The 12,667-nt window shown below is 38.7% G+C and overlaps 1 protein-coding gene across 11 annotated transcripts in view; it reads left to right on the top strand.

Moving 5' to 3' along the window:
- HACE1 (HECT domain and ankyrin repeat containing E3 ubiquitin protein ligase 1) overlaps positions 1-12,667 on the top strand; it is a 126,228-nt gene that overhangs the window by 17,956 nt on the left and 95,605 nt on the right. For 5 of the 11 annotated variants that reach the window (XM_030929126.1, XM_010352515.2, XM_030929127.1 and 2 more), the window contains 2 exons: positions 289-364; positions 11,086-11,217. The exons of 1 other annotated variant lie outside the window; for it this stretch is intronic. In XM_030929126.1, coding sequence (XP_030784986.1) covers positions 289-364; positions 11,086-11,217 — 208 coding nt within the window. Of the gene's footprint in view, positions 1-288; positions 365-11,085; positions 11,218-12,667 lie in introns of those variants that run through there. 5 more of the 11 variants (XM_030929133.1, XM_030929132.1, XM_030929131.1 and 2 more) reach the window with 3 other exon arrangements.

Genomic DNA, 12,667 nt, shown 5'->3' on the forward strand with positions numbered 1-12,667 from the left:
TGAACTTAGTCATACTAGAAATTTCTCTACAGTTTGAATGATGATTTGTTCCAATGATATGAAAACCTGACTGTGTCATTGTTTTCTCCTGTAATCTTTGAATCATAGAAGCAGTTTTGTATTTTGCCTCAAGTAGTATTTGTTTAAATATTGCAGATATCACTTGATATTACAGATAAAGATGTTATGATGTTCTCAGCTGTTATTGATTATAGTTAATATTTCAGTAAATTATCATTTGCATGTTTTTTTTAGTACCAGTTATCTATGACTCTTTTTTCTTTTCAGGCAGAAGAAATGTATGAGTAAATTATTAGAATATAGTGCTGATGTCAACATTTGTAATAATGAAGGCCTTACAGCAGTAAGTGCTATCAATTTCATCTGATGTTTTAAAAGTAGGTTTTAGAAAATGATATTGAATGTGAGAGTTTGGCAAAGTGTAGTACAAGTGTTTCTGCAAGTTACCTTTTTTTGAGACAGAGTCTTGCTCTGTCACTCAGACTGGAGTGCGGCGGTGTAATGTCTGCTCACTGCAGTCTCCACCTCCTGGTTCAAGCGATTCTTGTGCCTCAGCCACCCAAGTATCTGTGATTACAGGTGTGCGCCACCATGCCCAGATAATTTTTGTATTTTTAGTAGAGATGCGGTTTCACCATGTTGGCCAGGCTAGTTTCTTACTTCTGGCCTCAAGTGATTCACCTGTCTTGGCCTCCCAAAGTGCTGGGATTATAGGTGTGAGCCACCACACCTGGCCTGTGTTACTTCTTTATAGGGATTAAGAAGGTATAGAATGATTTGAGATAAAGTTTTTAGCAATATTAAGTTATGGCTCACTGTATTTCTCTCTTCTCCTTTTTAAGTTTATAACTTTCATTTATTTTGAAGTTTATTCCCCTAGCCTTTGTTACTGACTTTTAAGGGACTTCTTAGGAGCATCTCTGCTGAGGTGTGTTATGTGTTCATTATTGGAGAGCTGTTTTTCATTATGTTCTTTTAAGTACTTTTAATACGTTCATTGTAGAATTGGATAGCTAGTCAGAAAGGAAGAAAAAAGATAACAGAGGGAATGAGCACTTCCTATATTCCTTGCGTTCTGAGATGATCACAGTTAAAAAAAAAAAAAAAAAAAACTTTTGTATTTGTAGTAGAGACGGGGTTTCACCGTGTTGGCCAGGCTGGTCTTGAACTCCTGACCTCAGGTGATCCACCCGCCGGCCTCCCAAAGTGCTGGGATTACAGGCGTAAGCCACTGTGCCCGGCCAGTAAAACCTTTTCTTAGAAACAGGGTCTCACTGTCACCCAGGCTGCGGTGTAGCGGCATGATCATAGCTCACTGCAACCTCAAACTCTTGGACTCAAGAAATCATCCAGCATCATCCTTCCAAGTAGCTGGGACTGTAAGTGTGTGTCACTGCCCTTGGCTAGTATATTTTGTATTTTTTTGTAGAGGTGGGGTCCTGCTTTGATGCCCAGGCTGGTCTTGAACTCTTGGCCTCAAGCAATCCTTTCACTTCTGCATCCCAAAGATAAAGTCACTGTTAACATTTTGTACTATTATTAGACTTATATTTTATATAAAGTAGTATTGGCCATTTTGCCATACCACTTTCTTTGGAAAAATAAGTTTATATATTTTTGAATCACATGGAGGTGGTGTGGAATATTGCTGAAGAGATTGTTGAAGTCCCAAAGTTTTAACCAAATTGTCATTATTTAGTGGAGCGTTATTTATTTTAGAAGTAGAGATAACAGGCTGGGCGCGGTGGCTCATACCTGTAATCCCAGCACTTTGGGAGGCCGAGTCAGGTGGATCACGAGGTCAGAAGATAGACCATCCTGGCTAACATGGCGAAACTCCGTCTCTACTAAAAATACAAAAAATTAGCCGGGCGTGATGGCACATGCCTGTAGTCCTAGCTACTCAGGAGGCTGAGGCAGGAGAATGATGAGAACCCGGGAGGCGGAGCTTGCAGTGAGCCGAGATCGTGCCACTGCACTCCAGCCTAAGCGACAGAGCGTGACTCTGTCTCAAATAAATAAATAAATAAATAGGAAGTAGAGATAACATAGAATTATGTTACTGTTGAGGAGTTGATTTGAAATCATGGCAGAAAATGTTAAGTTTTATTTATTATACATTCCTTTGATAGTATTTATATTTGAATCTTTTAATTTGTGAATAGAGAATAATACTGAATGTTTACTTACCTTGCTGATTTTCAAGGCCTTTATGATTAAAAATTGGGGGATGAGGTATAGAAAAACAACTTTCCTAAGATTTTGAATGGCTTATTATAGAATAAACTCAATCACGATTATTATATGGGGTCTACAATTCCTATAAAAATTCAGATTTTGTTATTTTTAATAATATAATAACAGCTATTCTGTAAGGAAAGACTGTATTCTGAATATACATCCTATATACATAGTATGCTTAGTGATATGGTAGGTGCAACACAGCGTTATGAAACCCTAGAAATGACATATATCTTTCCTTAGGACACTAACCAGTTTAGGCATGATGGTTCAGTGTTAATATAATCTGTTTTAATTGCATAAGATTTTATCTGTTAATTTCTTCCCTTCCTGTACTTTAAGGGAGGTGGAATAGAAAATTTGTAAAAATAAAATTTTTATTTAACAAAATTATTCATGTATGTATTTAAAGAATCAAATATTCTACATGGCTTGTAGAAAACAGTCTTTTGGCCTTCCTCCCCAACCTCCAAACTTCCCACTCCCTGAACAACTTCTCTCAACCAATTTTTTTTTTTGAAACGGAGTCTCGCTGTCTCCCAGGCTGGAGTGCAATGGCACAATCCCAGCTCACTGCAGCTTCCACCTCACGGGTTCAAATGATTCTCCTGCCTCAGCCTCCCAAGTAGCTGGGATTATGGGCACCGCTACCATGCCCAGCTAATTTTTTTTTTTTTTGAGACAGAGTTTCACTCTTGTTGCCCCGGCTAGAGTGCAATGGTGCTATCTTGGCTCTCTATAACCTCCACCTACCAGGTTCAAGAGATTCTCCTGCCTCAGCCTCCCGAGTAGCTGGGATTACAGGCATGTGCCACCATGCCTGGCTAATTTTGTATTTTTAGTAGAGATGGGATTTCTCCATGTTGGTCAGGCTGGTCTCGAACTCCTGACCTCGGGTGATCGCCTGCTTCGGCCTCCCAAAGTGCTGGGATTACAGGTGTGAGCCACCACACCCGGCTAATTTTGTATTTTTAGTAGAGACAGGTTTTCTCCATATTGGTCAGGCTAGTGTTGAACTCCCGACCTCAGGTGATCCACCCCCCTTTGGCCACCTGAAGTGCTGGGGTTACAGGTGTGAGCCACTGCGCCTGGCCTCTCTCAGCTATTTTAATGGATTTTAAAATGTTGTCTCTGTATATTTAAATAGCATGCTAAATGCTACTTCTTGGTTTTTTGGTTTCAGGCATCGCCTGTTGACTTTCTGGAAGATGAGGCTATTCTCTTTTTCAGCCCTTCCTCCCACCCTGTCATCACTTTACCCTTGTATCCCTCCAATAAAATTATTGTAATTTTAGTTAGATCATTTTTGTGTGTTTTTATATTTTTGACTACACGAAAACTATTCATAGTTAAGGCAAATAGTTGGTTATAGTTGCTTTCCTTTTTTGCATGACATTTTATTTTCCTGTAGTTAATGATTGCCTTTTTTAAAAATTAAGATAATTGTAGATTCACATGCAGTGCTAAGAAATAATAGAGAGAGAGAGAGATGCCCTGCACTTTTTGCCTAGTTTCCTCCAGTGGTAACATTTTGCAAAATTATAGTATAATATTACAATAAGGACATGGACACTGATACAATCCATCTTACTGAGATTTCCTCAGTTTTATTTTATTTTATTTTTTTGAGACAGAATCTCGCTCTGTTGCCCAGGCTGGAGTACAGTGGTGCAATCTCAGCTCACTGCAACCTCCGCCTCCTGCGTTCAAACAATTCTCCTGCCTCGGTCTCCCAAGTAGCTGGGACCACAGGCGTGTGTCACCATGCCCGGCTGATTTTTGCACTTTTACTAGAGATGGGGTTTCACCATGTTGGTCAGGCTGGTCTTGAGCTCCTGACCTCAGGTGATCTACCTGCCTTGGTCTTCCAAAATACTGGGATTACAGGTGTGAGCCTCTGTGCTTGGCCTTCTTCAGTTTTAATTGTATGTGTGTGTATGTTTATGTATTTTAAGTTCTATTCATTTTTATTACCTGTGTAGGCTACCTGTGTAGTTTTATTACCTGTACATGGTAGATTTTCACCACCATAGTCAATATTGTGAACATTTCTAACACCACAGAGATATGTCATGTTGCCCTTTTGTAACCATACCTTTCCCTTTGTCCTTCATATCCCATGGCTAACCTATAGCAACCATTAATTTGTTTTCCATTAGTCATTTTAGGAATGTTACAGAGATGGAATTATATTGTGTGGAACCTTTGGGGATTGGGTTTTTTTTTTTTTTTGTCATATTCCCTGGAGACTTACCTAGGTTATACTTATCAATAGTTTGTTCCTTTATAATGCTAAATAGTATTCCATCCAGTAGTGGATATACCACCATTTGTTTGACTATTTACCTGTTAAAAGACATTTGGGTCACTTCTGGTTTGGGGCTATTATGAGTAAAGCTGTTAAAAACATTAGGGTACACATTTTTGTGTGGACATAAGTTTTTGTTTTTCTGGGATAAATGTCCAGGAATGCAGTTGTTTTCCATAGTGGCTATACTAATTCACATTCCCACCAACAGTGTATGACAGTTCCTGTTTCTTGACATCCTCGCCAACATTTCTTATTGCCTGTCTTTTGAATATAAACCATTTTAACAGGGGTGAGATGGTACCTCATTGTAGTTTCTTTGATGATCAGTGATGTTGAGCACCTTTTTATATACCTGTTTTCCATTTGTATGTCTTCTTTTGAGAAGTGTCTACTCAGATCTTTCATTTTTTTTAATCAATTTTTTTTTATTACTATAGAGTTGTTTGAGTTTGTTATATATTCTGGTTATTAATCCCTTGTCAGATGGATAGTTTGCAGTTATTTTCTCCTATTTTGTGGATTGTTTCTTTACTTTGTTGATTGTTTCCTTTCCTGTGCAGAAGCATTTTAACTTGAAGCAATCCTGTTTGTCCATTTTTGCTTTGGTTACTTTTGCTTTTACTCAGAAGCAAATTTACTCAAGAAATTTACTTAAGGGGTATTACTCAAGAAAGCTTTGCCCAAACCAATGTCCTGGAGAGTTTCCCCAGTGTTTTATTTTAGTAGTTTCAAGTCTTAGATTTAAGTTTTTAGTTCATTTTTATTTGATTTTTGTATATGGCAAGAGATACAGGGGCTAGTTTCATTTTTTGTTTATGGATATCCAGTTTTCCCAGCACCATTTATTGAAGGGATGGTCCCTACTCCCAGTGTGTGTTCTTGGCACCTTTGTAGAAAATGAGTTCACTGTAGATGCATGGATTTGTTTCTGGGTTATCTGTTCTGCTCCGTTGGTCTGTGTGTCTCTTTTTATACCAGTACCATGCTGTTTTGGTTACTATAGCTCTGTCGTATAATTTGAAGTCAGGTAATGATATTCCTCCAGTCTTTATCTTTTTACTCAGGATGGCTTTTGTTATTCTAGACCTTTTGTGATTCCATGTAAATTTTAGTATTATCTTTTCTGTTTCTGTGAAGAATGTCATTGGTATTTTGATAGAGAATACATTGAATCCATAGATTGCTTTGAGTAGTATGGACATTTTGACAGTATTGATTCTTCCAACCCTTAGGAATATTTTTTCATTTTTTGTGTGTGCCTTCTTCAGTTTCTTGCATCTTTTTTTTATAGTTTTCTTTTAGATATCTTTCACTTCTTTGGTTAAGCTGATTCCTAGGTATTTTATTTTATTTGTAGCTGTCATAAATGGGATTACTTTCTTCTTTTTCAGGTTGTTTGCTGCTGACATCGGAATGCTACTGATTTTTGTATGTTGGTTTCATATTTTGCAGCTTACCTGTTTACCAGTGCTAACAGTTTTTTGGTGGAGTCTAAGTTTTTCCAATACAAGATCGTATCACCTGCAGACAAAAATAATTTGACATCTTTCTTTCTAATTTGAATGTCTTTTGTTTCTTTCTTTTCCCGATTGCTCTAGCTAGGTTTTCCAGTACTGTTTTTAATAATGGTGTTAAGAGCAAAAGTTAAATCTTTTGAAGAGCAAAAGTTTTTATTTTGAAGTCAAATTGATCAGTTTTTCGCATTATGGGTCATGTTTTTGGTATCAAGAACTCTTTGCGTAGCCCTTGATCCTAAAGATTTTCTCCTATCTTTTCTTCTAAAAGTTTTATGTTTCTGTGTTTTACGGTTAAGTCTATGATCTCTTTCGAGTTACTGTTTGCATAAGATATGAGGCTTAGGTCAAGGCTTCCTTTTTTTTTTTTTTTCGCCTGTGAATGTCCAGTACTAGCACTGTTTGTTGAAAGGGCTGTCCTTTCTGCGTGAATGTGGTTTTGCATCTATCGCAAAAATCAGTTGGGCATATTTGTGTGGACTCACTTGTGGACTTTCTATTCATTCCACTGATCTGTGTGTCTCTACTAATCTCTCTGCTAATACCACACTGTCTTGATTACTGTAGCTGTAAGTCTTTCTTTCTTTCTTTTTTTTTTTTTTTGAGATGGAGTCTCACTTTTTTGCCCAGGCTGGAGTGCAGTGGCGCGATATCGGCTCACTGCAAGCTCTGCCTCCAGGGTTCACGCCATTCTCCTGCCTCAGCCTCCTGAGTAGCTGAGACTACAGGCGCCTGCCACCTCGCCCAGCTAATATTTTGTATTTTTAGTAGAGGCGGGGTTTCATCGTGTTAGCCAGGATGGTCTCGATCTCCTGACCTCATGATCCACCTGCCTCAGCCTCCCAAAGTGCTGGGATTACAGGCTTGAGCCACCGCTCCCAGCCTGTAGCTGTAAGTCTTAATAACAGATAGAATAATTCCTCTCACTTTATTTTTCTTTGTCAGGATTGTGTTAGCCATTCTGATTCCTTTGCCTTTCCATATAAATTTTGCAATAAACTCGTCTATGTCTACAAAAAAACCTTGCTGGAATTTTGATTGGAGTTGCTTTAAACTGATAGGGGAGAATTGTTATCTTTACTATGTTGATTGAGTCTTTTAATCCTTAAACGCAGTATGTCTCCACACTTACTTAGGTCTTTGATTTTTTTCGTTAGAATTTTGTACAGCACAGTCTAGGGATTTTGTGCATGTTTTGGTGAGCATATAACTATTTCATTTTCTTTGGCATAATTGTAAATGGCATTGTGTTTTTAATTTGAGTTTATGCATGTTCAGATGGAAATGCAGTTGGTTTTTGTGTGTTAATTATGTGTCTTGCAATCTTGCTGAACTCACTTATTAGTTTTAGGGGATTTGGGGCAAATTGCTTGGGATTTTCTACATAGACAGTCATGTTGTCGGCATGTAGAGACAGTTTTTTGTTTGTTTATTTGTTTAGACAGTCTCATTCTGTCACCCAGGCTACAGTGCAGTGGCACGAACTTGGCTCACTGCAACCTCCGCCTCCTGGATTCAAGCAATTCTCCTGCCTTAGCCACCTGAGTAGCTAGGATTACAGGTGTGCGCCACCACGCCCAGCTGATTTTTGTATTTTTAATAGAGATGGGGTTACACCCTGTTGGCCAGGCTGGTATTGAATCTCCAGACCTCAGGTGATTCACCTGCCTCGGCCTCCCAAAGTGCTGGGATTACAAGCATGAGCCACCGCGCCAGGCCTTTATTTCTTTCTTTTCCAGTTTGTATGTCTTTGATATCTGTTTTGTGCCCTACTGCTTTACTAAAGTTTTCTTATAACTTATTACTAATTCATTACCAAAGTCTCTCTCAGCTTGATAAATATCCTCTTAATATGTATGCAGTACCTTTCATGTCCTTGGTTATGTCTTGAAGGAGTCTCTTAAGGAGACTTCTGTGCTCTCTTGGCTGGGTTGGTTGATACCTAGGTCTGCTGCACAGTTGTTTGGAATGTCTCATCATCATCCTGGGGATTCCTTTTGCTTTTTTCTTGCTTTGGGTTCTCTGTTATATGGGTCTCATATCCATCTTTTCTGGTAACTGTTCTCTCACTCTGATGGAGCACAACCCTGACAGTTTCCTGAGAAAAAGTGTGCATGGGAGATGTGTTGCCACCTTGCATGTTTGATATGACTCTAGTCTTTGAGTCTGATTATGTGATTGACAGTTTAGCTGACAGTCTAGATGAGACATCATTTTTCCTTAGAATTTTGAGAGCATTGCTTTGTTGTCTTCTTACTTTGTTTTGAAGTTTAGTACTATTTTGATTCTTGATTGTTTATATGAAACCTGTTTTGATTTTTCTCTCTAGAAACTTACAGAATCTACTTTGTCCATGGTGTTCTAAAATCCTGTGATTATTATATCTTAATTTGGCTTTATTTTATCCATTTAGCTGGATAATACTGAGACCCTGTCAACCTGGAAACTCATGTAATGGGAACTTATGAGAAATATCCATAAATTGTTACTTTCATGATTTCTTTTTCTGTCTTTTCTCTGTTTTATTTTTTCCCCAACTCCTGTTATTTAAACTTTAGACCTATTCACACTAGCCCTTTAATTTTCCTACTTGTTCTCATTTCTTCATTTCTTTTATCTTTTTACGTTTAGGGAGACTTCCTCAATATTTCTTCTAAATCTTCTTTTGAGTTTGCACGTCTCTATCATAGTATTAATTTCCAAGAGTTTTTTTTTTTTCTTGTTTCTCTCAAAAAATAGTATCCTTTTCTCATTTCAAGGACGCAATCAGTATGTTCTGTCTCTGACAGTATTAAATATAGTTTTTCCTTGAATATTCATGGTTCTTTTTCCCCCTACTTTTTGCTTTAAAAAATTTTTGTATTTTGTCTTTCAAATTAGATGCGTTTATCAAATGTTTGGTGGAAATGGAAAAAGCTATTTGAAGACTGTCAGCATGAGTGAGGTTTGTTCACTAGGGGCTTCAGTGTAGGATGATCTCCTTGGACATTTGCCTCTTGGACCTTTCTAGTGTCGATCTCTTTAGGCATTTACTCTTGAGCTGGTCATACTCCTCAGAGAAGACTCTTTCAACTGCCCTGAAGATGTTAACGGTCTGTGTGCCGGATAGAGAAGAATGCTTTGTAAAATCAATAGTCAGTATTTAAACTTGTACTTAATCTCCCCTTTTTAATGTGGTATTCCTGGTTTAATGTGCCTGGTGTCTCTTACCTAGAGACTGTTTTCAAGTCTCTTGCATTCTATCTGATTGAGGAGGGGCCATTACTGGCCTTGCACAGTTGGGGAGGGATAGAGATATGAGGCTCTAAATCTTGTTAGATAAACTTTCAGCCTCTTTTTCAAAAGGTGCATGGTGCTTACTATTGATTCTTGAGCCTTTTGGGAGTCCTGTAATCTGAATCACAGTTTTTGGGGGGATTTCTCTAGTACTGGTGTAACATTCTGACAAGTCAACAAGTATAATCTGACAAGATAAAAAGCATCATCTATTTTCTTTGCTTCCAAAACTTGCTGTTCTCTCCTCTGTATCTTTATGGATCTAGTCTTTAAGGAAATACTCTTTATTGTCATTTCTGGGGGTTTAGGGAAGAAGGAGAGGCTGATGCATGGATTAAACCTGCCATTTTAAAACAGGGATTTCATGATTTTCTTTTTAATGAAAAAAAAACGTGAAAAATTAATGGATAGCGTAGTCCAAAGTTTTAACATTGATTATCTTTGAGTGGTAGACTCATAGGTGTTTTATGTATATTTTTATCCTCCTTTTTTTATTTATGCAAGATATATGTGTTACTTGTAAAATACAGGAAGTAAGGGAGATAGCATTGAGATGTTAATTACTTTTTAATTTAACGTTTGCTTCTGGGAAAGGAAAAATATCTAACACCTTTTCTCCAGAGACAAGCTATGCATAGAGTCCAGGATTATCTGAGAAGCAGAGTATTTGATGATCGGAAGCTTAGTATACTTACTATTTTGAACCATTGTGAGTTATTTTAAAACAATTTTTTTTTTTTTTTTTGAGACAGGTTCTCACTCTGTCACCTAGGTAGGAGTGCAGTGGCACAATCATAGCTCATTATAGCCTCAAACTCCTGGGCTCAAGGGATCCTCCCACCTTAGCATCCTGAGAAGCTAGGACCATAGGTGTATGCCATCATGCCCAGCTAATTTTTTTTTTTTCTTTTTGAGACGGAGTCTTGCTCTGTTGCCACGCTGGAGTGCAGTGGCACGATCTCAGCTCACCGCAACCGCCGCCTCCTGGGTTCAGGCAATTCCCCTGCCTCAGCCTCCCAAATAGCTGGGATTACAGGCATACGCCAACACGCCCAGCTAATTTTTTATATTTTAGTAGAAACAAGGTTTCATCATGTTGGCCAAGATGGTCTTGATTTCCTGACCTCGGTGATCTGCCTGCCTTGGCCTCCCAAAGTGCCGGGATTACAGGCGTGAGCTACTGCGCCTGGCTGCCCAGCTAATTTTTAAATTTTTTATAGAAGCAGGTTCTCGCTACATTGCCCAGGCTGATCTTGAACTCATTTTATTCAAGCACCTCCTGCCTCAACTTCCCAAAGTGTAAGATTACAAACATGAGTCACCACTTCCAGCCGCATTGAGTTCTTGATTTTGAAATCTGTGGTAATGTAATCTGCATCTTGATACAGAAATTTTCCTCATATAAAACTTAGTTTCAGCTATTTGGGAGGCTGAGGCAGGAGGATCACTTGAGCTCAGGAGTTTGAGTCCAACCTGAACAACATAGCAAGACCCCAACTCTAAAAAGAACCCCAAACCCATAAATAAAACTTAAACAAATTAAAAAAAGGAAAAAAATTACATGGACTTAAAATACCTTTAGTTTTAAACCATTACACGGACTTAAAATGCCTTTAGATTTGCATGAGCAAGTCACGTTCAGCTAAGAAATAACATTATTTTTCTGCTGTTTTTATATAAAACACTACTACACAAACGTTAAGTAACTAAATGGCTTCACAGATACACTGGCTGGCTGTGAATGGGCGGACAGAACTACTCCATGACCTTGTGCAGCATGTCAGTGATGTTGATGTTGAGGATGCCATGGGGCAGACAGCACTGCATGTTGCCTGCCAGAACGGTCACAAGACGGTAAGTTCAGCCATGAGGACTTTAAGCTGCATGTGTTTGTTTTTTAAAATTGAACTCATGAAAAGTTTTTCACTGTGCATGTTTGGGAACATGAAGCATAATAGCAAAATCTTGTTTTCTGCATCATATGGACTTTTTCTTTTTTGAGACAGGGTCTCACTTTGTTGCCCAGGCTGGAGTGCAATGGTGGTATCCTAGGTCACCGCAGCCTTAAACTCCTGTGCTCAAGTGATCCTCCCACCTCAGCCTCCCGAGTAGCTGGAATTACATGCGTGAACCACTGCACCTGGCCCATATGGACTTCTGATAAATATATTCTGTATGGTTAGAAGAAATAGAAAATAGTGCTTTTGGGCTGGGAGCCGTGGCTCACAGCTGTAATCCCAGCACTTTGGAAGGCTGAGATAGGTGGATCGCTTGAGCTCAGGAGTTCAGCCTGGGCAACATGGCGAAACCCCATCTCTACTAAAAATACAAAAAAATTTAGCTGGGTATGGTGGCATGCACCGGTAGTCTCAGCTATTCCAGAGGCTGAAGTGGGAGAATTGCTTGAGCTCAGGAGTCAGCGGTTACAATGAGCCAAGACTGTGCCACTATACTCCAGCCTGGGTGACAGAGTGAGAGCCTGTCTCAAACAACAACAACAACAAAAACAGGAAAATAGTGCTTTTATATGTGCTCAAAATATTTGTAATTTGTATTTTGATTTTATTTCCAATTCATAGGTTTTAATAACCGAATATACTAAATTTTTTAATGTTGTTATTCACACTTAATTTTAACATTTATAATGTTCATTCTGTTCTCAGTTTTAGCAAATAAAACTTCATATTTTATTTTATCTTTTGCCATTAAGCCTCAATTTTGGGGATTAGATAGTGAGGAAAGTGAGCAATGACACTGGTTAAATAGTATGAGTCAGGTTATCCTATTTTTCTGCTTGCATTGTGTGTGGTCCAAGTAACAGTTATTTTCTTTCTTTTTTTAATTTTTTAAACTATTCATTTATTTATTTATTTATTTATTTATTTATTTATTTATTTATTTGAGACGGTGTCTCGCTCTGTCACCCAGGCTGGAGTGCAGTGGTGCGATCTCGGCTCACTGCAAGCTCCGCCTCCCGGGTTCACGGCATTCTCTTGCTTCAGACTCTTGAGTGGCTGGGACTACAGGCATGTGCCACCACGCCCGGCTAATTTTTTGTATTTTTAGTAGAGATGGGGTTTCACCGTGTTAGCCAGGATGGTCTCGATCTCCTCACCTCGTGATCCACCTGCCTCAGCTTCCCAAAGTGCTGGGATTACAGGCGTGAGCCACCGTGCCTGGCCTCTTTCTTTCTTTTTTTTTTTTTTGAGACAGAGTCTCACTCTGTCACCCAGGCTGGAGTGCAGTGGCACAATCTCAGCTTACTGCAACCTCTGCCTCCCAGGTTTAAATGATTCTTGTGCCT

The sequence above is a fragment of the Rhinopithecus roxellana genome, chromosome 4 (genome assembly GCF_007565055.1).
Source record: "Rhinopithecus roxellana isolate Shanxi Qingling chromosome 4, ASM756505v1, whole genome shotgun sequence".
NCBI lineage: Eukaryota > Metazoa > Chordata > Mammalia > Primates > Cercopithecidae > Rhinopithecus > Rhinopithecus roxellana.